At 48.6% G+C, this 24,593-nt stretch overlaps 1 protein-coding gene across 1 annotated transcript in view; it reads right to left on the bottom strand.

Annotated features, from left to right (window-relative positions):
* Nucleotides 1-4,265: 4,265 nt before the first annotated feature.
* The window catches only part of zgc:92360 (uncharacterized protein LOC436988 homolog), a 71,721-nt gene continuing 51,393 nt past the window's right edge, over nucleotides 4,266-24,593 (bottom strand). The window contains exons 7-11 of the mRNA XM_048521266.2: nucleotides 16,726-16,809; nucleotides 16,308-16,370; nucleotides 10,403-10,474; nucleotides 6,328-6,559; nucleotides 4,266-5,844 (exon numbers count right to left, since the gene is read on the bottom strand). Coding sequence (XP_048377223.1) covers nucleotides 5,816-5,844; nucleotides 6,328-6,559; nucleotides 10,403-10,474; nucleotides 16,308-16,370; nucleotides 16,726-16,809 — 480 coding nt within the window. The 3' untranslated portion in view covers nucleotides 4,266-5,815. The remainder of the gene's footprint in view (nucleotides 5,845-6,327; nucleotides 6,560-10,402; nucleotides 10,475-16,307; nucleotides 16,371-16,725; nucleotides 16,810-24,593) is intronic.

The following is a 24,593-nucleotide window of genomic DNA, read 5'->3' on the forward strand; positions in this document are numbered from 1 at the left end:
GACAATGCCCACTCCCTCAGTACTGACCCTCCGACAGTGCGGCACTCCCTCAGCGCTGACCCTCCGAAAGTGCGGCGCTCCCTCAGCACTGACCCTCCGACAGTGCCCACTCCCTCAGCACTGACCCTCTGACAGTGTGGCGCTCCCTCAGCACTGACCCTCTGACAGTCACTGTTTCTGTAATTTTGCTGTGTGCACTCTATGTTTCCTAAATAACCAACAGCAATGACAGATGATGAATTTGCTGTGAAGCCATTTGAATGTGTTGTGCGTCTGGAAGAATGGGCTTTAAAGTTCTCTCCTCCTGTAATCCAGCATCAGAAGAAATGCGAGCCTTTGTGATAACACGGTGTGGAGCTGGATGAACACAGCAGGTAAAACAGCATCAGACGAATAGGAAAGTTTGACGTTTTGGGTCGAGACCCTTCTTCAGAAAAATTTGAGTCTTTGTGTTTTGATTTTTGAGTTCCTGACTGCTCTAAGGTGTGTCCTGTGGTGTTACCCACACCGGCCCCCACCACCAACCCCCAGCCACACATTGTCCTCTGCTTGAGTTTCATTGATTCATCTGCATCCCATCACTTTGCAATTTCTGATTCACCCCTCTTGGTGTGAATTCCTGTCAATAATTCTGCCTTTCTCCTTCTGCATCACATCTCACAGCAAGGGCAGTCAGTGAATGTAACAAGCTGCTGTTGAGCTATTAAATGCGATGTTTTCCCTTCTATATTGCTATCAAATTTTGTACTTGAAGGAGTTTCAAGTCTTACACTTCAGACTCGCATTGAGCACTCCCAGGTTAAGCCTGACATTAATGCCTCCAATTCTAACCTCTTGGGGATGTGGGTCAGGTAGAGGGGGTGGTGTCGTTGCGAGGCTGGGGTTATTTCCCCCGGAGGGTCAGAGGCTGAGGGGTGACCTTACAGCGGTTTATAAAATCATGAGGGGCACAGACGGGGCGTGAGTAGCCAAAGTCTTTTCCCCAGGGTGGGGGCGTCTAAAACTAGAAAGGCACAGGTTTAAGGTGAGAGGGAAAGATTTAAAAGGGACCTAAGGGGCAACTTTTTCACACAGAGGGTGGTGCGTGTATGGAACGAGCTGCCAGAGGAAGGGGTGGAGGCTGGTACAGTTACAGCATTTAAAAGGCATCTGGATGGGTACATGAATAAGAAGGGTTTAGAGGGATATGGGCCAAATGCTGGAAAATGGGACTAGATTGATTTAGGATACCTAGTTAGCAGGGATGAGTTGGACAGAAGGGTTTATTTCCATGCTGTACAGCTTTACATCTCCCAATTTTAAATGCTCTGTGTTTGCCAACATGTGCTTGGGGCTTAACCTCTGGAATGCCCTCCCTCAATCTCTCCACCTCTCTCCCTGCTTTAAGGGTGAATCTTCCTAACACTCCAACTCTTTCATGAAGCTCTTAGTTCACCTGGCCTCAGGAACTCCAATAGCAATTTCATTGCAAATTCTTCCGCTCAGAGTCTTGAGCAGTTTCTATGTTAACAGTGACGTACATCACATCTGCATGTAGCGTGCAAGTCTGAGGGAAACACTGGGAAATGGGATTAGTGCAGGTTTGATGCTTCACGGCTGCTACAGGCATGATGGGCTGAAGGGCCTCTTTCCAGTTTAATTTTTTTTTGTTTAAGGCGTGCAGTTTGGTCGAGAGAACCAATGATCTGTTGTTCGGAGTTCAGAAAGATCGTTTGGCGCTGAAGGGATCACTTGATCCAGTTCTCATTTGCTTTCTGACAGCAATCTGACCAGTTGGTCCCACTGCCCTTGGTTTTGCTGGCGGAGATCACCGCTGATCACAAGCACCAAGAGCCTGCCTCTACTGCCACAGGTCGGGCCGTGAAGGGCAGCTAAACTGAGGCTCACTCAATGGCTACTGGAGAAAAGATTAGGAAGGAGTTACATTTTTATAGCACCTTCAGGTTGCCCTCAAAGTACTTCACAACGACATATATTTTGAAGTGTCTTCCCTCCTGTAATGTATGGGTCTGGAAGTGTGCTGGAAGCAGGTTCAGTTCAGACATTCAAGCGCTTTTTGGGTAAATATTTTGATAGAAACAATGTGTAAGGGTGTAGGGGATGAGGCTTGAGGATGGTGTTATGTAAGGGCACTAATTTAAACAGCCATCTCAGACACAGCAGCGTCTTTCTGTGATCTGTATAGAGCCAGTGCAGACAGCCAGGTCCTACAAACTGCGATGTGATAACGAACAGTTGGCCTGTTTCTCATCGTGTTGGTTGAGGGATGACCACTGACCCGTACAATGAGCGACTAAGGATCCTGAGATTGAGAGTTTAGAGTTTAGAAGGTTGAGGGGAGATCTAATAGAAACTTAAAAGATAATGCATGACTTAGAAAGGGTGGACGCTGGGAAGTTGTTTCCGCTGGGCGGGGAGACTAGGACCCGTGGGCACAGCGTTAAAATTAGAGGAGGTAAATTTAAAACTGAAATGAGTCGACATTTCTTCAGCCAGAGTGTGGTGGACTTGTGGAATTCATTGCCACGGAGTGCAGTGGAGGTCGGGACGTTGGATGCCTTCAAGGCAGAGATTGACAAATTCTTGATTTCACAAGGGTTCAAGGGCTACAGGGAGAGTGCAGGGAAGTGGAGTTGAAATGCCCATCAGCCATGATTTAAATGGCGGAGTGGACTTGATGGGCTGAATGGTCTTACTTCCACTCCTATGTTTTATGGTCTTATGGACCCTGCGGCACACCCCTGAACTCCCCTATTAGATTCTCTGCAGTGTGGGAACAGGCCCTTTGGCCCAACAAGTCCACACTGCCCCATGCAGCATCCCACCCAGACCCATCCCCCTGTGACCCACACACCGCTGAATACTATGGGCAATTTAGCATGGCTGATCCACCTAGCCTGCACATCTTTGAACTGTGGGAGGAAACCGGAGCACCCGGAGGAAACCCATGCAGACATGGGGAGAATGTGCAAACTCCACACAGACAGTTGCCCGAGGCTGGAATCGAACCCGGGTCCCTGGTGCTGTGAGGCTGCAGTGCTAACCACTGAGCTACCGTGCCGCCCGCTTGCCCTCCCCAATACTGGCCGGGGATGGGGGGGTCTTTTCCCTCCACCAGAAAGGGTATAATTGGCCCCCTGTGTAACATTTCACTCAGAGATGGCATCTCCAACAGTGCTGCGCTTCACCGGATTATCACTTCCAGGGCTGATCCCAGGACGTTCTGGTTCAGGAGGGAGATGAGGGGCTGAAGGGCCTCAAGGTTTATTTCCACAGGGATCAAGAACATTCCAGGTAGAGAGTGTTCCAGAGGTTTGAAGGGTTCAACATAAAAGAACTGAGGCCCCGTCAATAGCTCAGGAGCTGTCAACAAATCCAGAACCAGAGGACTGGTCAAAAAACGCCGGATGCTGGAAATCAGAAATTGCTGAAAAAGCTCAGAACCTCTGGAGAGAAATTGGAATTAACATTTTGGGTTCAGCGCCCCTTCAGAACGGGACCAGAATGCTGGACTCCATCATTGAGTTTAACTGTGATATCCAGTGGGAGGTCAGCTGGGTATTGTTTTGTGAGTCGGAGGATATTGCAGGAAAACACCAGGGGAAACTCACGAATGAATCATAGAATGTGTAGATTAGATTCCCTACAATGTGGAAACAAGCCTTTCGGCCCAACAAGTCCACACTGCCCCTTGAAGCATCCCACCCAGACCCATCCCCCTATAACCCACACAACCCTGAACACTACGGGCAATTTAGCATAGCCAATCCACCTAGCCTGCACATCTTTGGACTGTGGGAGGAAACCGGAGCACCCGGAGGAAACCCACGCAGACACGGGGAGAACGTGCAAACTCCACACAGACAGTTACCCGAGGTGGGAATTGAACCCAGGTCCCTGGCGCTGTGAGGCTGCAGTGCTAACCACTGAGCCACCGTGCCGCCCAAGTTTACATGGAGACAAAGGCTATTTGGTCCATTTTGGCCACGCCAGCTCTCAACAAGAGCAATTCCCCTAATGCCACTTCCCTGCCATTTCCACTGTACCCCCTTCCCTTTCAGTTAATAATCCAATCCCCTTCTGACTGAATCTGCCTTGTATACAGTCTCAGGGGCCCTATTCCGGAACCTAACTGCGCACTGTGTAAATACTGTTTGACTCCAGCACTATTTTATATTGGATGGTGTAAATTAGTTGCATTGACATTGTCACACTTAAAATAAAACTCATTACCGTTCTGTTTCTTTTTCTCCATGGAGGTTGGTGGGAGATTGTGTTTTTAATTGAACATTTAATATATTCTAAAGAAGCAGTTAATGTTTTCATGAAGAGTGTTGACCGTTCAGAGAGCAGCATTTCTCCTGAGCTTGGCCACCTGAGGTATCCCTGTAGCTGCCTGAAGTTGCTTGAGAAATTTGTGAATGGTGACGGGATGATCAGAAATACGACACGTGGTAGATGCTGCCATTGATAAGGAGAGAGAGAGGGAATGCCAGTATTGCGGAAACAAACACACTTCTAGTTTAAGCTTCCAGACTAATGGCACTCTAGCCTCCGCTGTGAGGGATTAAAGGACCTAGGGTCAACTGGTGATTGTAAATGATTGGGTTAGGGTCAAGGAGATCCACAACATCCCCTGGTGAGCAACAACTACAGTGCAGATCCTCACCAAACCAAAAACATACAGCTGTCATTGTCCTACTCTCTAATAAGAGAGATGACTGGAGGTGGCTTAACCTGAGGGTCACTAGGTCCCTAGTGAGGGGTGAGACCATCATGGTAAGCTTGGCCAGTGTAGGGTTTGAACTCATGCCATTGGCATCACTCTGCCTTTACAAACCAGCCATTCAGCCAACTGAGCTAACTGTCAACATATCACAGAAGCTACAGAAATACATAATATGCAATGGCAGGAGGCTCAATGGTCCACTGGCTGTGCGACAAACAAAGGAGTGCAGCTTGGTGGGGAGCATGAGACAAACATTCAAACTAAGGGACAATGTACAAGACAACAGCACAGGCTTGGAGGGCCGAAGGGCCTGTTCCTATGCTGTAATTTGCATTGTTCTTTGTACAACAGGTCTACCTGCACCCAGCTTGGTTTTACTATTAGATCCAAAGCAATGTTCCCTCTACACTGAACCCCATCGATCACTCCCCAGGACAGGGACAGCACATAGTTAGATACAGAGTAAAGCTCCCTCCACATTGTCCCCCATCAAACACTCCCAGGGCAGGGACAGCACAGGGTTAGATGCAGAGTAAAGCTTCCTCTACACTGTCCTTACAAATGCGCCTCAGCTAATTGGCAAAAGAATGCCTTTCCATTATTCTAGTTTTTCCCCGTTTCCAATCTATTATGTCCCTAGATTAGTCCCAATGGACAAACTGTTCTGCTGAGTATTTGTGTCACGGTGGCGGGATTATCAGAGAGTCCCTTGGCATGTCGATCTCCTTGACAGGACGGTACAGTAAGCTCTCTGTCCAATAGATGGTGGAACGTTTCTGTTTCATCCAAGTTGGTTCCTGCATTGTCTGTTCAATCCCTGAAGATGAGTCAGCTCAGATCCACGCTGGAACCAGAACCCTCAACGTGGCTGAGCGATGTACATTCTAGAACATTCCCAGAGGCCTGCTGCCAGTGGATGAAGCCAAGATCACAGGGGAAATGCCTTGCACTCTCTGACTAAACTGAGTCGCTGGTAAACATGGGAAGTTTCTCATCTTCCAGCACCATAGCAACGACATTGTGTTGTAACTTGTCTGTAAAGCTGAGGTCAGAAGTTAAAGGTTGGAGGTCAGCTTTTTTGGCGCTTTATCGTCTGTGTTTGAAGTTGGCTTCCACTGAAAAGGAAAAGGTAGTCATGAACTCGACTGAGAAAGAACCCCACACAATCATTTCTTTATTCTCCTTCACCCCCACCCCACCCTCCTTCACCACCCACCCCAGCCTCCTTCACACGCCACCCCATCCTCCTTCAACCCCCCACTCCACCCTCCTTCAACCCCCACCCCACCCTCCTTCAACCCCCACCCAGCCTCCTTCAACCACCCCATCCCACCCTCCTTCACCCCCACATCACCCCCTTCAACCCCCACCCCACCATTCCCCATGGGGATCAGCCATGGGGAATGCAGCACTACAGGGATAAAGGTGAGGGTGGGGGGTCTCGGTGGGGCACTCTTTGGAGGGTCAGTGTGGACTCGATGGACCAAACAGCCTGCTTCCACACCATGGGGATTCTATGATAGAAGCTGGATTAATGAGAGGGTTGGGGTTAAGGAGCATGTAAGGATACATTGGGGAAGCAAGTGGGGGAAACATACTTGTATATTCCTGGGGTGACATCTGTTGACTGATCACACTGTTGAAGGCTGCCATCCACTGTTGCTGCTCGCTTTCTGTCTCACACGTGAACAGGAAGTCCCGGTCTGGCGTTACTATGGTGATGCCATACTGCCATCCTGGACTGCTCTGGGCGCCCGGGGAAAGACCCTCTTTGACCAGGTACCCGTTGTCACTGCTGCCAATGAAGACCTCACCCTTGGCAAATGCATCCTGTGGAGATTTCACACACAAAGGCCCATGAATACGGTCTCATGCCGGTGACTCGCGGTTTTAGGAGCTCACATTTCCCCTTTTATCCAATGAGTCATTTGATAAGGTTCCCCACGGTAGGCTCATTCGGAAGGTCAGGAGGAATGGGATACAGGGGAACTTAGCTGTCTGGATACAGAATTGGCTGGCCAACAGAAGACAGCGAGTGATAGTAGAAGGAAAATATTCTGCCTGGAAGTCAGTGGTGAGTGGAGTTCCACAGGGCTCTGTCCTTGGGCCTCTACTGTTTGTAATTTTTATTAATGACTTGGATGAGGGGATTGAAGGATGGGTCAGCAAGTTTGCAGACGACACAAAGGTCAGAGGTGTCGTTGACAGTATAGAGGGATGTTGTTGGCTGCAGCGGGACATTGACAGGATGCAGAGATGGGCTGAGAGGTGGCAGATGGAGTTCAACCTGGATAAATGCGAGGTGATGCATTTTGGAAGGTCGAATTTGAAAGCTGAGTACAGGATTAAGGATAGGATTCTTGGCAGCGTGGAGGAACAGAGGGATCTTGGTGTGCAGATACTTAGATCCCTGAAAATGGCCACCCAAGTGGACAGGGTTGTTAAGAAAGCATATGGTGTTTTGGCTTTCATTAACAGGGGGATTGAGTTTAAGAGTCGTGAGATCTTGTTGCAGCTCTATAAAACTTTGGTTAGACCGCACTTGGAATACAGCGTCCAGTTCTGGTCGCCCTATTATAGGAAAGATTTGGATGCTTTGGAGAGGGTTCAGAGGAGGTTTACCAGGATGCTGCCTGGACTGGAGGGCTTATCTTATGAAGAGAGGTTGACTGAGCTCGGACTTTTTTCACTGGAGAAAAGGAGGAGGAGAGGGGACCTAATTGAGGTATACAAGATAATGAGAGGCATAGATAGAGTTGATAGCCAGAGACTATTTCCCAGGGCAGAAATGGCTAACACGAGGGGTCATAGTTTTAAGCTGGTTGGAGAAAAGTATAGAGGGGATGTCAGAGGCGGGTTCTTTACGCAGAGAGTTGTGAGAGCATGGAATGCGTTGCCAGCAGCAGTTGTGGAAGCAAGGTCATTGGGGACATTTAAGAGACTGCTGGACATGCATATGGTCACAGAAATTTGAGGGTGCATACATGAGGATCAATGGTCGGCACAACATTGTGGGCTGAAGGGCCTGTTCTGTGCTGTACTGTTCTATGTTCTATGTTCTATGAGTCCTACTGCCCAGTCCCCACTCCTTCCCCATGGCCTTTCGGATGAACCCCCTTCGACATAATGATACAATACCCAGTTTCAGAGTCACCACGGGATTGCCTCTCACTGGCCTTTCTGGCTGTGTATTCCACAACTTCACAACTGGGATGAGTAAAAATAATTCCGCTTCCTGCCAGTCTTGATCCTTTGTCAATAACCTTCCGTCTGTTCTGACCACTCAGGTATAGTAAGCAGTGTCTATCTTGGTGATTTTTGAATGGCTTTTGTCCAATTTCCCCTTCAGCCTGTACCCACCAGACTGAACACGCCCAGCTTCTAGGGTCTTGCCATGTAACAGAATTGCCTCTACCCTGAGCCATTCTGGTTAATCTCCCCTCCCCCAGCACTACCCCCTGTCCCCACCCTCTCCAAGATTTCTACATCCTTCCAGAAGTGAAATTTGAAAGGATTTAGAAAAGATTTACAAGGATGTTGCCAGGGTTGGAGGATTTATAACACAGGGAGGGGCTGAATAGGCTGGGGCTATTTTCCTTTGAGCATTGGAGGCTGAGGGATGACCTTACAGCGGTTTATAAAATCATGAGGGGCATGGATAGGGTGAATAGCCAGGGTCTTTTTCCCTGAGTGTGGGGGGAGTCCGAAACTAGAGGGGCATAGGTTTAAGGTGAGAGGGGAAAGATTTAAAAGGGGCCTAAGGAGGCACTTTTTCACGCAGAGGGTGGTGCGTGTATGGAATGCGCTGCCAGAGGAAGTGGTGGAGGCTGGTACAGTTACAGCATTTAAAAGGCATCAGGATGGGTACATGAATAGGAAGGGTTCAGAGGGATATGGGCCAAATGCTGGCAAATGGGGCTGGATTAATTGAGGATATCTGGTCGGCATGGACAGCTTGGACTGAAGGGTCTGTTTCCATGCTGTACAGCTCTATGACTGTAAGTGTATTGCTCAGTACTGAATACAATACCCTGGAATTTGACTGGTTCCTCATTGACATTCGTGAGCTCAGGACAAAAGGCATGGAGACTTCTTTTTCAAATAGGGAATTCATTCATGGAACATGTGTTTTACGGGCCAGGCTAGCATTTATTGCCCATTCCTAATTGCCCAGAGGGCAGTTAAGAGTCAACCACATTGCTGTGGGTCTGGAGTCACCTGTAGGCCAGACCAGGTAAGGATGGCAGTTTCCTTCCCTAAAGGCCATTAGTGAATTGGATGGGTTCTCCTGACAATTAACAATGGTTTCATGGTCATCATTAGACTCTTAGTTCCAGATTTGTATTAATTCAGATTCCAGCATCTATCATTGAGCCCAGGTCTCTAGAACATGACTTGCGTCTCAGGATTAACAGTCCAGCAATAACACACCGAGGCGATCACCTCCCACCAATTGTGCAATGTGACAGCTCTAAACTCAGCCCCACAAACGCAACGCAGAAACCCACACAACATCCTTTTCTGCACAGGAACCAAACCTCAGCATTCGCCTGTCTCACTATTTGAATTACTGTAAAAACCTTAATTTGCTCGCTTCAGTTGCACGATAAAGTGCACTGGCCCAGAACTGGCCATTCTGCCACTCAAGAGTCCTGATCCGAAACATCAGCTTTCCTGCTCCTCTGATGCTGCCTGACCTGCTGTGTTCATCCAGCTCTACACTGTGTTATCTCTGGCCTAGTTAACTCTTTCCAGTCTGTCCCCAATCCTTGGAGCCTTGATCTCACCTGCCTCCTGCACCGACGCCTTGAGCCAGTTTCCCCAGTGTGTCATTAGGGGCTGGCGAAATGCCACCAACAGCTGCATTTCAAAGCCATTTACATCCACCCCTCCACCAATGCTAAACAGGGACAGTCCAATGAAAAGATTGGCTTTGAGGGAAATAGTCACAGTGAGAAAGAAGGAAGGGAGACAATGATCGGCAGAGTGAGCAAAGAGAATGTGAGAGCACGTCATGAGGTCAGAGAGGGCAAGCAAATGGAAAACAGAATACAACAGAAAGATTGGGGCAGTAAGTGTGAGATTGATTCACGTCGAATGAGACAAACTGAGTATGAGAATGGGACTATGAAAAAAAGAGTGAGAGACAGAGGTACAGCTTATTTGAGATATAGTGTGATAGGGTGATACAGAGACAGAAAGCGGGGGGAGAGAGAGAGACAGAGAGACAGAGACACAGAGAATGTGCAGGTGTGAGAGAAAAAGTGAGGGACAGAGATACACAGACTGTGACAGAAAGCGTGAAAGGGTGATACAGAGAGACTGACAGTGTCAGAGAGAAAGGGAGAGTGAGAGTCTGGGATACAGAGAGAGTGAGTGTGTGTGTGAGAGAAAGGGAGAGTGAGAGTCATGGATACAGTGAGAGTGTGAGGGTGTGTTTGAGAGAAAGGGAGAGTGGGAGTCGGGGATACAGAGAGAGTGTGAGAGTGTGTGTGAGAGAGAAAGTGACAGTGAGAGTCAGGGGTACAGAGAGAGTGAGAGAAAGTGAGAGAGAGAGAAAGGGAGAATGAGTCGGGGATATGGAAGGAGTGAGACAGTGTGTGAGAAAACATGAGACTGAGTAAGAGAGAGGGACCACAGCCTCTATCTAGGGCTGCCCAGAGAATTACATACCAGAGGGTCTTTGTAGTACATCAGGCGTCGATGATCCAGTGTAAACCATCGTTTCTTGAAACCTTCGGTTTGCTTGGAGCAAGGAAAAGTGGGTGAGCTTTGTTGTTTAACCAGTTGCTGACATATCATAGTGTAACTCTAGATGGGCTGTACAGAGTCCCATTGCCCTGCTGTTGGGATTCGGCTCCTGTTCATTGTTGGATGCTACAGGCTCAGTATCAGGAGGGTCGGGGTGTTACAAATGGGCAGATCCTGCTCCACATAGTGAACATTATACCGATCTCTGCCTGAGGTAAACTTGAGGCTCGATACTATCATCTAGGCTGACACTCCCAGTGCAGTGCTGAGGGAGTGCCGCACTGTCAGAGATACCTCTCAGGTGGACATCGAACATCCCAGGGTGTTAGTTCAAAGAAGCGCAATGGAGTATCCCTGGTATCCAGGCCTAATATTTATCCTGTAACCAGCATCAACCTTCTGCTGATTATCAGGGAATGTGCCTTCCTCCCCTGGCCTAACGAGGCAGTGCTCCACCATATAGAACTCAACGAGGGTGGGCGCAACACTGAGGGGGCCAAAATGTACTCTGAGTGGGGCACTTCGGTGTCCATCAGCGAGAGTGGCTTGACAGCTGCACCACGCAGCATGCTGGTCACGGTCTAAAGGGCACAGACGTTAGAACCAACATCAGGGAGAAATGTACACACCCTCATTCCAACCTGCCACAGATAGTATTCAGTGTGGGTGGCCAATGAACTGCCCCTGTGGGGAAAAATTACCTGCTTTCACACTGAGGGCACCGCCTGTGCTGTGTCACACTGAGGGCACCCCCTGTGCTGTGTCACACTGGGAGAACCCCCTGTGCTGTGTCGCACTGGGAGCACCCCCTGTGCTGTGTCACACTGAGGGCACCCCCTGTGCTGTGTCACACTGGGGCCACCCCCTGTGCTGTGTCACACTGAGGGCACCCGCTGTGCTGTGTCGCACTGAGGGCACCCCCTGTGCTGTGTCACACTGAGGGCACCCCCTGTGCTGTGTCACACTGGGAGCACCCGCTGTGCTGTGTCGCACTGGGAGCACCCCCTGTGCTGTGTCAGACTGAGAGCACCCCCTGTGCTGTGTCACACTGGGAGCACCCTCTGTGTTGTGTCACACTGGGGGCACCCCTGTGCTGTGTCACACTGAGGGCACCCCCTGTGCTGTGTCACACTGAGGGCACCCCGTGTATTGTGTCACACTGGGGGCACCCCCTGTGCTGTGTCACACTGGAGGCACCCCCTGTGTTGTGTCACACTGGGGGCACCCCTGTGCTGTGTCAGACTGAGGGCACCGCCTGTGCTGTGTCAGATTGAGGGCACCCCCTGTGTTGTGTCACACTGAGGGCATCCCCTGTGCTTTGTCACACTGAGGGCACCCCCTGTGCTGTGTCACACTAGAGCCACCCCCTGTGCTGTGTCACACTGAGGGCACCCCCTGTGCTGTGTTACACTGAGTGCACCCCCTGTGCTGTGTCAGACTGAGGGCACCGCCTGTGCTTTGTCACACTGGGGGCACCCCCTGTGCTTTGTCACACTGAGGGCACCCCCTGTGCTGTGTCACACTAGGGCCACCCCCTGTGCTGTGTCACACTGAGGGCACCCCCTGTGCTGTGTTACACTGAGTGCACCCCCTGTGCTGTGTCAGACTGAGGGCACCGCCTGTGCTTTGTCACACTGGGGGCACCCCCTGTGCTTTGTCACACTGAGGGCACCCCCTGTGCTGTGTTACACTGAGTGCACCCCCTGTGCTGTGTCACACTGGGGGCACCCCCTGTGCTGTGTCACACTGGGAGCACCCCCTGTGCTGTGTCACACTGAGTGCACCCCCTGTGCTGTGTCACACTGAGTGCACCCCCTGTGCTGTGTCACACTGTGGGCACCCCCTGTGCTGTGTCACACTGAGTGCACCCCCTGTGCTGTGTCACACTGAGGGCACCCCCTGTGCTGTGTCACACTGGGAGCACCCCCTGTGCTGCATCTCACTGGGAGCACCCCCTGTGCTGTGTCACACTGGGGGCACCCCCTGTGTTGCGTGGCACTCCCTCTCTGCCGAATGGGATGAGTTTTGAACCGATTCAACAGCTCACAACTGGGGAACCGTGAGATGCAGTGGGCTATCAGTCAAAGACAATCATAATCTGAAACCTCATCGCTCTCTTACCGCTGCCCCTACTCCCCCTGCCCACCCCACTATTCCCCTCAAGCTGACCAATCACCTGTTGGTTCAATGGAGACAGGCCAGGAACAGCACCGGGGGGGAGGGTGTTGAGTTGCTAGCCGAGCTGGCTTGTTTTTGTTTTGGTGTTTCGTCACCGTGCTCGGTGACACCATCTAGGTGGTGAAATGTCTGAACAAGAGCAAGCCAGTTCGGCGAGCAGGTCAACAACCTCACCCAAAACCCAAGCTACAGATCTTTACTAAAACTTTAAGCACCAGGGATGTCGAAACCGAAATGCCAACCTGATAAAGCTACAATACATATACATGCCAAACAGCCAAAGCAGAATGCTGCAGCGAGACTGAGGTGATTATACGGCCAACAGACCCCATCACAGCTCTGCACTTCACCACATTCACTCACCAGTGGAATGGGCCTGACAACCTAAAAGGTGCGTTACAAATATATTACCAGTCCTTCTCAGCTTTGTATAAATTTAAAATCCAGAACATTAACCACAATGCTCTTCAGTTTGTTGATTAAGTAATTGTCTGTGCACCTAACACAGGGAACTAGTCATGAATCTGAGATCATAAATTGCTGAATATGGTAGCAGTGAGAATTTCAAACATACAGGGCAGGAAAATACAGTAAAATGGAATTTTCTTCAAAATTCCGCACATTACGTGTGCGTGTGTGTATGAGCATGTGTATGTGTGTGAGAGAGATGGAGGGCATGTGAGAATTTGTGTGTAAAATACTGTGTGAGAGAGACAGGATGTGTGTGACAGAGTGTGCGAGAGAGAGAGACAGAGAGACAGGGAGAGACAGTGAGAAAGTATGTGTTGGAGAGCCTGCAGCATGGTGGCTTAGTGGTTAGCACTGCTGCCTCACAGCACCAGGGGACCTGGTTTTGATTCCAGCCTCGGGCAACTGTCTGACCATAAGACATAGGAGCAGGAATTAGGCCATTCAGCCCTTTGAAACATTCTCACCTTTGGATTTCTTCCAGGTGCTCCAATTTTCCAGGTGGATTCACTGTGGGAAATGAAGGCTTATGGGGGACTGGGTGAGATGCTCTTCGGAAGGTTGGTGCAGACTGAATGGGCCGAATGTCCTCTTTCTGCACTGTGGGATTCCTGAGTGTGAGTGTTTATTTGACAGAAGGTGTGAGTGTGTGTGTGAATTTCTGTCTCCTGTAACCACCGATGGTTGGGATGAGATCACACAAGCACCTTTCTTATTTCCTGAAATATACTCAGTCCTCACAGAATGCCTGTATAACAAGGAGATGATTCATCAGCGTAGAGCTGTGACTAAAACTGATGGTGATCCAGTCAATGACAGGAGCCATCAAACCCAGGTCTCAAAGACAGAGCATCTTTAAAAAGAGGTTCTTGTAAAGAGTGGGAGTTTTACAATTCACAAGCCTTAAATCACGTTTGATTAGCATTGTTATTGTGGATTTTGGCAGCCATTTTGAGTACAAGAAGATCCCACGGGTAACAGGCTTGATCCTGTCGTTTACTCCCTATCCCATCCCTATTTTCAGCATAAAAACCGACATTTTCCCAGCTACATCAGGTCTGGGGAAGGGTCATTGGACCCGAAATGTTAACTATGATTTTTTTCTCCATAAATCTTGCCAGACCTGCTGAGCTTTTCCAGCAACTTCTGTTTTTGTTCCTGATTTACAGCATCTGCAGTGCTTTTGGTTTTTATTTAGGAGAATGGGAATCTGTGCTTATAGCTGGGAATGAATGTGGACTGGCAAAGGGCCTCTCCTGTTTTTTATTCTTTGTAGGAACCACAACCTGAATGCACAATTCTACTCAGCTTTCTTGGAATCCAAAAACCACAAGTACAGTAAACATACTGGTGCCTACCACCCAAAATGGGGTTTCTTCACCTCTCAGATAACAAGGTGTGGAGCTGGATGAACACAGCAGGCCAAGCAGCATCTTAGGAGCACAAAAGCTGACGTTTTGGGCCTAGACCCTTCATCAGAAAAGCTGATAGGTCTAGGCCCGAAATGTCAGCTTTTGTGCTCCTAAGATGCTGCTTGGCCTGCTGTGTTCATCCAGCTCCACACCTTGTCATCTCGGATTCTCCAGCATCTGCACTTCCCATTATCTCTTCCTCCACCCCCCGATTCCCAACCCTACCCAGGACCTTCCCCACAACCCGCTCTCTGCCATTGGCCATGTGACCGCTGTCAGAGCACCCACGGATGACGTCACATCCTCCGCTGCCGGATACGCCGCTTCCGGGACAGCGAGCGCCATCGACACCGCGGCTGCTAACATCTACACTGCTCTGCCCACCACCGATGAAACTCCGCCCACTGCCCACGCCGATGCAACTCCGCCCAACGCCAAGGTCGCCCTGCCCACCATCTCCACAGTCAGTAGCTGCAGAGGAGATTGCAGCACCCAGCCCTGCCGAGCCTTCACCAACCCCCCGACCTCCCCCTTACTAAGGACGAATGGTCAGTCCTCAGCAAAGGGCTCACCTTTGTCCCCCTCCACCCACACATCAAAGAATACCGGTCACATTTGGATGTTGAGCAGTTTTCCACCGCCTCGACTTCCGCGCTTACTTCTCTAACTGTGAGCCTAACCCTGCCTCGACTGACCCCTTCTTCCACCTCCAACACACCCTCTCCTTCTGGAGACCACCCCAATGCCTCCTACCCTCCCTTGACCTCTTCATCTCCAACTGCTGTCGAGACATCAATCGCCTCAATGTCTCCACCCCTTTCACCCACTCCAACCTCTCCCCCGCAGAACATGCAGTCCTCTGCTCCCTCCGCTCCAATCCTGACCTCGCTATAAAACCCGCGGACAAGGGACAGTTGTAGTATGGTGCACTGACCTCTACATCGCTGAGGCCAGGCGCCAACTCTCCGACACCTCCTCCTACCACCCCCTTGATCATGACCCCAGCTCCCGACCACCAAACCATCATCTGCCAAACCATCCACAATCTCATCACCTCAGGTGACCTCCCACCCACAGCCTCCAACCTCATTGTTCCCCAACCCCGCACCACCTGCTTCTGTCTCTTTCCCAAAATCCACAAACCTGACTGCCCTGGTCGACCCATTGTCTCCACCTGTTCCTGCCCACCGAACTCATCTCCACCTAAGGGAGAAGGATCTAGTCCCGAAAGGTCAGCCTCCCTGCTCCTCTGATGCAGCTTGGCCTGCTGTGTTCATCCAGCTCCACAGCTTGTTATCTCATGAATGAATGAATGATGGATTAGTGAATGATTTATTGACATGTATATCTGGCGAGATACAGTGTGCTGTTTTGAGGCTCTCCTCTCCTGTTTCTAGGCAGCGGTGTGGACAGTTGTGATTAAAAGAAAATCCTTACAGTGTGGAAACAGGCCCTTTCAGCCCAACAAGTTTGCACCAACCCTTGGTACATCCCACCCAGACTCATCCCCCTATAACCCACTTGAGCTACACAACTCTGAACACTACGGGCAATTCAGCATGGCCAATCCACCCTGACCTGCACATCTTTGGACTGTGGAAGGAAACCCACACAGACACGGGGAGAATGTGCAAACTCCACACAGACAGTCGCCCGAGGCTGGAATTGAATCCGGGTCCCTGATGCTGTGAGGCTGCAGTGCTAACCACCGAGGCACTGGGTAACTTGAAGCTATTTAACAATAACAAGAAAATGCTGGTCGCTCTTACCTTGGGTCCTGTTTTCTCCATGTAGCCTTCCTTCAGGAAGTTCCTCGTCAGTTTGTGCTTCAGCTGTCGAATTAGAAGTTGGAAAATAAATTTATTTATTTTCAAGAAGGAGTTCAATATAGTCCTTAAGGCTAACAGGGTCAAAGGGCACACCCTCACTGTAGACCAGAGGTGGATCTGAGGCAAAATGGAAGCTGCTGGAAAAGCTCAGCAGGTCTGGCAGCGTCTGTGAAGAAAAGTCAGAGTTAATGTCTCGGGTCAGGACCCAAAACGTTAACTCTGATTTCTCTCCACAGATGCTGCCAGACCTGCTGAGCTTTTCCAGCAACTTCTGTTTTTGTTTCTGATTTAGTCCGGAGTCCGCGGCTCTTTCGGTTTTTATTTAGGATACTCAAGAGGCGTTGTCAGTGAAGTTTACCTCGTGGTCACTTGTCCCTGGAAATGCCACTTGTAAGTAGTGAAACTGGACAGCACGAATGGCATTGAACCAATCTACAATCTCCTGCGGGAGAAACAAGATTAAATCCAATGAGACCATCATTCTGTATTCACATAATGAGCAGTTTGAGTTGCCAACCCTCCAGGGGAGCCTTTGAATCTCCAGGAAAGACAGGATTAATTTCCAGGTCATTGCTGCAGGCGAGGTCAGAAGAAAAGGCTCAATAATTGTATCCGAGATAATGGGAACTGCAGATGCTGGAGAATTCAAGATAACAAGGTGTGGAGCTGGATGAACACAGCCGGATAAGCAGCATCAGAGGAGCACAAAAGCTGACGTTTCGGGCCTAGACCCTTCATCAGAAAAGGGGGATGGGGAGAGGATTCTGAAATAAATAGGGAGAGTGTGGGGGGGTGGGATCGAAGATGGATAGAGGAGAAGATAGGTGGAGAGGAGACAGACAAGTTAAAGGGGCGGGGATGGAGCCAGTAGAGGTGAGTGTAGGTGGGGAGGTAGGGAGGGTGCAGGTCAGTCTGGGGAGGACGGATGGGTCAAGGTCTGTGTTCCTTTCCTTATTCTTTGAAGACACTCATTCATCAAAGATAAAGGTAAAAATATCCAGCAGCTTTAACCCAATGATGTCACTTCATTGGGGTGTCACAGAGTCATACAGCATGGAGCCAGACCCTTCAGTCCAACTCATCCATGCTGACCATGTTACCCTAATTAAACTAGTCCCACTTACCTGCATTTTGGCCCATGTCCTTCTAAACCTTTCCTATCCATTTACCTGTCCAAATGTCTTTTAAATGTTGTAACTGTACCTGCATCTACCATTTCCTCTAGCAGTTCATTCTACTTACGAAGCACTCTCTGTGTGAAAAAGTTGCTTCTCACACCCCCTTTAAATTTTTCCCCTCTCACCTTAAACCTATGCCCTCTAGTTTTGAACTCCCCCACTCAAGGGAAAATAACTTTAATATTCACCTTATCTATGCCCCTCATTATGTTATAAACCTCTATAACGTCACCCCTCAGCCTCTAACACTTCAGGGAGGAAAAAACTGCAGCCTATCCAACCTCTCCTAACTTAAACCTCTAGTCCTGGCAACATCCTTGTAAATCTTTCCTGCACCATTTCCAGTTTAATAATAATATTCCTGTAGCTGGGCGACTAGACCTGTGCACAATACTCCAAAAGCAGCCTCACCAATGTCCTGAAGAACCACAACACAATGTCCCAACTTCTACACTCAATACTGTCACCAATGCAGCAAGCAACATTTTGCAGTGTTGGCATAAAACATGAGAAAAGTGGCAGGAGCGGGCTATTCGGCCCTTTAGACCTGCCCTCCCATTCTAGAAGATCATGAAGATGGTCTGCCCCAGGCATCAACTCGTCTTTTGTGCCAGCTCATCACAGCCCACAGGATCTCATAAATCCATCACCTCCATCTTTAAACACTTACAGTGATCTAACCTCCCGAGCACTGTCGGGTACAGAATTCTGGACATTCCCTACTCTGAGAAATGAAATTCCTAATATCTCAGTTTGAGATAAGTGTTTCCTTCTTCTGTAACTATGTCCCTAAATTCGAGATTCCTCCATTAGTGGAAACATCTTGTCAGCATCAACTCTGTCAAACCCCCTCAGAATCTTGTATGATTCAATAAGATCACCCCTCATTTTCCTGAACTCCAATGAATAAACTTCTAAACTGTTTCACCATTCTTGATAAGTCAAGCCCTTCAACCCTAGTGTGGGGAGGCAATGGCCTAGTGGTATTACTGCTGGACTGTTAATCCAGAGACCCAGACAACCTTCTGGGGACTCAGGTTCAAATCCCACCACAGCAGATGGTGGAATTTGAATTCAATCAATATCTGGAACTAAGAGTCTAATGATGACTGTGAATCATCACTAATGCCCTTTAGGGAAGGAAGCTGCCATCCTTACCTGGTCTGTCCAACATGTGACTGCAAACCCACAGCAATGTGGTTGACTCCTAACTGCCCTCTTGGCAATTAGGGATGGTCAATAAATGCTGCCTGGCCAGCGACACCCTCATCCCGTGAATGCATAAATCAGGCTAGTGGATCTCTTTCAAACTGTCTCCAATCTAATTATGTCCTTTTTTTTAAACATGAGGACTAAAACTGTACGCAGTACTGCCTGAGTGGTCTCACCAACATCCTTTGCAGATGTAAGAAGACTTTGCCATTTTTAAACTCTAACTCCCTAGCAATAAAGGTCAATAAAGGGGTCTAGGCCTGAAAAGTTGACTCTCCTGCTCCTCAGATGCTGCCTGACCTGCTGTGTTCCTCCAGCTCCACACTGTATTGACTCTGACTCCAGTATCGTCAGTTCTTGCTAACTCCAATAATGACGAACATTCCATTAGCCTTCTTGGCTCCTTGCTGCACCAGCATGCCAACTGTTTGTCTTTCATGCACAAGAACACCCAGATCCCTCTGTGTCTCACTTTTTTGGAGTCTATCTCCATTTAATAGTCAGCCTTTTGATTCTTCTCACCAACATCCACAACGTCACACTTTCTGAAGTTAAACCCATCTGCCAAATTTATACCCACTCACTCAACTGATCTTTATCCCTTTTCCGAATCCTCATGCCCTCACTGCAACATTCACTTGTGTTGCTAACAAATTTGGATACATGACACTCTGCCCCCTCCTCCAATGATTAATAAACCAAGTAAATAATTGAAGCCTGAAGACTAATCCCTGTGGTAGTCCACCAGTTCCTTATTTCCAACGTGAAAAAGGACCATTTATCCCAACTCTCTGCCTTCTGTGTGTTAACTAATCTTCAATCCATGCTAACATATCCCCTGAGCTCTGGTCTTATACAATAACCTTTAGTATGGAACTCCATTGAATGCCTCCTGCAAATCCAAATAAAGTACATCTACTAGTTCCCTCTTATCAATTCCTCCCATTGTGACCTCAAAGAACTCTAGCAAATTTATCATTTATGAATTCTCTTTCACAAACCCATGTTGACTCTGTCTGATTGTGTTAAGCTTAACTAAATGTCTTTCTCTTTCCCTTAATAAGGGACTCTAGTATTTTCTCAATGACAAATATCAGGAAAACTGCTTTATAATTCCCTGTTTTCTGTCTCCCTTCCTTCTTGTGATGTTAGAAGTTCCCAGTTTGCCAGAACCCTCTCAAAATCCACTGAGTTCTGGAATATTTCAATCAATACCTCGACTATCTCTGTGGTTCCTTCCTTTAAAACCCCTGGTGCAGGCCATCAGGACCTGGAGACTATCTGCTTTTAGCTCCATTGGTTTGTCAAATACTTTGTCCCTTGTGAGTTATAGATCTTTCCTCCCATTAGTGCCTTGTTTATCTGATTTCTTTAAGATGTTTATGGTGTCCTCCACATTGATGACTGATGCAAAAGTGTTGGGTTAAATTATGTGTCATTTCCTTGTCCTCATTATAAATTCCCCAGTTTCATTTTCCAAAGGTCTCACATTACTTTAGCTACTCTCTTTCTTTTTATATACTCTCTTTCTTTTGACATGTTTCTGATCCCCATTCACCCTGTAACCTTTGATCCCCTTACTAATCAAGAACATATCAATTTCTGTCTTAAATAAGCTACACTTATTTTCATATTTCTTGCTAATTTACTTCCATAATCAATTTTCTCCCTCCTTGTTAGCTGTTTAGTGATCAATTAGTAGTTTCTAAAAAAAATTCCGAATCCTCTGCACTGCCAATAGTTTCTGCTACTTTGTCATTCTTATCGAGTCCTTCTTTTGACCAAAAAATATTTTTGCTGAATGTTATGAAATGTCTGTCTAAATATCTTCTCCTGCTTATTTACAGACCTGCTGCTTAGTCTATAGTCCCAACACACTTCAGACAACTCTTCATCGCTCTACAATTGCCCTTAATTAAGTTTATGACACTGATTTGAGACCCAGGTTGCTCTCCCTCAGACTGAATTTGAAATTGTTACTGAGGTGGTGATCAAATTTGACGAAGACCACAACAACAGGATTAATGTGTTTGGGTAACAAAGTACCTCTTGCCCTTCCCCATTGGTTGTGGGAAGACAGTGCTTCAAGGCCAGAAGATGTAAGAGCAGAATTAAGCCATTCAGCCCATCAAGTTAGCTCCACCATTTGATCATGGTTGATATGTTTCTGAGCCCCATTCTCCTGCCTTCTCCCTGTAACCCTGGATCCCTGACTAATCAAGAACATATCAATTTCTGTCTTGAAGACACTCAATGAGTTGGCCCCCATAGCCCTCTGCAGCAATGTCTTCCACAAATTCACCACCCTCTGCCGGAAGAAATTCTTCCCCATCTCAGTTCTAAATGTCGTGCCCTCAATCTGAGGCTGTGACCTCAGTTTCCCAGTTTCTGTGCCTTCCATGGGCTGAGGGGCTTATACTGTGCTGTCTGTTCTATGTTCCTAGTCTCTGCTGCTACTGGAGACATCTTCTTCATGTCCAATCTATCTAGGGCCTCCCAGTATTCTGCAGGTGCCAATAAGACACCTCCTCATCCATCCAAACTTTCAGGACAGACCCAGCATCCTCAAACACTCCTCATATGACACGTTTAATCAATAACACAGGTGTGGCCACAAAAACAGAAATTACTGGAGAAAATAAATGGGTCTGGCAGCAAATATGGACAGAAATCGAGTTAGCGTTTCAGGTCTAGTGGCCTTTCATCACAGCTAGTAGGAGCTAGGAAAGAGGGGTACTTAAGCTGAAGTTGGGGTTGGGGGTGGTGTAAAGGAACAGGCAATTAGTGGAGATAGAGCCCAGAGAGGGAGAAAGATAGTGAGGCAAACAAAGGGATGGATAATGGTGATCCAGAGAAGGAGAAAAGCTAATCATGGGAACCATAAGTAGATGAAAATGGCTTGGCTGGGCTGAAAGCAGCTCATGACATGACAGAGCCTGGTGGTCAAGGACGGGTAAAGGATATGGAAGGTGGTAATCAGGTTCTACAATTATTGACCTCGATATTGAGTCCTGAAGGCTGCAGTGTCCCCACACAGAAAAACGAGGTGCTGTTCTTCCAGCTTGGGTTGAGTTTTGCTGGAGAAGTGCAGCAAACCTGAGACAGAAATAGTGACCAGGGAACAGGGTGGTGTGTCGAAATGGCAGGCAACTGGAAGCTCAGGGTAGTTTTTACAGACAGAAGGTAGGTGTTCAGCAAAGTAGTCGCCCAGTTTGCATCTCGTTTCCTCAGTGTAGAGCAGACCATATTGTGAGAAGCGAATGCAGTAGACTAGATTGTGGGAAGTGCAGGTGAAGTGTTGCTTCACCTGAACAGTGCATCTGGGAGCCTCCATTAGGGTGTGAGCTGGTTGCTCTGAGGCAGAAGGTTACCATAAAACCTCCAGTCAGTCAGAGCTGGCAACCCAAGGAGCTACTGGCACTCGTTGAGGGACCTCCTCATCATATCATATGGATCAGTTGCTGTTGGCACTTTGCTGTAGCCGTGGTTACTACATTCAACATAGTAAAACCACTCCTAAACTTTGCGGATTCTTTCTAGGAGGATGTAACAAACTGGAGAAATTAAAACACTGAAAAGGAAGAGATTGTATTTATATAGTGCCTTACAAACTTCAAAATGTCCCAATCCAATTTATAGCATTGTAAGGTACTTTTTGAAGTGTAGTCGTTGTTAGACTGTGGGAAAGATAGTCTTCAATTTGCCAGCAGTAAGCTCCCTGAAACAGCAATGGCCCAGATCATCAGGGAGAATTCTCCTTCATAAAAATGTCAGCAAATGCTTTCCTATACCCCTGACACAGCAGCTGAGGAGGCAGTATGAAAGACAGCATCCAACAGACAGCACTCCCTCAGCACTGACCCTCCGACAGTGCGGCGCTCCCTCAGCACTGACCCTCCGACAGTGCAGCGCTCCCTCAGCACTGACCCTCCGACAGTGCGGCACTCCCTCAGCACTGACCCTCCGACAGTGTGGCGCTCCCTCAGCACTGACCCTCCGACAGTGCGGTTCTCCCTCACCACTGACCCTCCGACAGTGCGGCGCTCCCTCAGCACTGACCCTCCGACAGTGCCCACTCCCTCACCACTGACCCTCCAACAGTGCGATGCTCTCTCAGCACTGACCCTCCGACAGTGCGGCACTCCCTCAGCACTGGCCCTCCGACAGTGCGGCGCTCCCTCAGCACTGACCCTCCGACAGTGCGGTTCTCCCTCACCACTGACCTTCCAACAGTGCGTGCTCTCTCAGCACTGACCCTCCGACAGTGCGGCACTCCCTCAGTACTGACCCTCCGACAGTGCGGCGCACCCTCAGCACTGACCCTCCGACAGTGCGGTTCTCCCTCACCACTGACCCTCCAACAGTGCGGTGCTCTCTCAGCACTGACCCTCCGACAGTGCGGCGCTCCCTCAGCACTGACCCTCTGACAGTGCGGCACTCGCTCAGCTCTGACCCTCTGACAGTGCGGCGCTCCCTTAGCACTGACCCTCTGACAGTGCGGCACTCGCTCAGCTCTGACCCTCTGACAGTGCGGCGCTCCCTTAGCACTGACCCTCCGGCAGTGCGGCAGTCCCTCAGTACTGCAGTGGAGTGTCCGGGTTTGCTGCTTTATGGAACTCAGATCCATCATGTTTTGTCTCAAGAGTGTTGCCAGCAGAACTGGGGGCATGGTCCTGAACAGGTTTTACACCTTAGAAATTGGGGCAGGGCATATTACAGTTTGAATTAATTTGTTCTCACTCAGTGGTCTAAAAGATACTGTTTGTTCACTTAAGAAGCTGTTAGGCAATTTCTGTCAAGAAAATGTAGAACAACTGACCTCTAACAGCAACTTTAACGTAATATATTGTCAGAGACTGTTGAAATCATTTCCCTCGGGGTAAACTTTGTAATACATTTGGGAGTTTGATGGAGGAGGGTAGGGATTGTAATGAGCTTATTAGGGACAACTTGGGCTGCTTCACGTAACACACTCATTAAGCAGTTTAGGCTGGCACTGATATCCAGGAACATGATATGAATTCAAGACAACTAAAAGTACCGCATGTGCGAGAGCTCTCTGTCTTCTTCCCTCATTAACTGAAGCTGAGTGCGATGAGATGACCAAGAGGTTAAGGTAATGGGCAAATATTCCATTGTGTTCCACACAGAGTCACAGAGACGTACAGCACGGGAACAGACCCTTCGGTCCAACTGGTACATGCTGACCAGGTTTCCCATATAAATCAAATCCTGTTTGCCAACATTTGGCCTATATCCCTCTAAATCATTCCAAGTCATGTACCCATCCTTTTAAATGTTGTAACTGTACCAGCCTCCACCACTTCCTCTGGCAGCTCATTCCGTACATGTACCACGCTCTGTGTGAAAAAGTTATCCCTCAGGTCCGTTTTAAATCTTTCCTTTCTCACCTTAAACCTTTGTCCCTCTAGTTTTGGTCTCCCCTACCCTGGGGGAAAAGACCTTGGCTATTTACCCCATCCATGCCCCTCACGATTTTATAAACCTCTATAAGGTCACCCCTCAGCCTCTGACACTCCAGGGAAAACAGCCCCAGCCTATTCAACCTCTCCCTGTAGCTCAAACTCTCCAGTTCTGGCAACATCCTTGTAAATCTTTTCTGAACCCTTTCAAGTTTCACAACATCCTTCCTATAGCAGGGAGACCAGAATTGTACACAATACTCCACAAGTGGCAAAATTAATGTCCTGTACAGCTGCAACATGACCTCCCAACTCCTGTACTCAATGCATTGACCAATAAAGGCAAGCGTATCAAACACCTTCTTCACTATTCAAGCTACCTGTGACTCCAAGGAACTATGAACCTACACTCT

The sequence above is a fragment of the Stegostoma tigrinum genome, chromosome 38 (assembly GCF_030684315.1).
Source record: "Stegostoma tigrinum isolate sSteTig4 chromosome 38, sSteTig4.hap1, whole genome shotgun sequence".
NCBI lineage: Eukaryota > Metazoa > Chordata > Chondrichthyes > Orectolobiformes > Stegostomatidae > Stegostoma > Stegostoma tigrinum.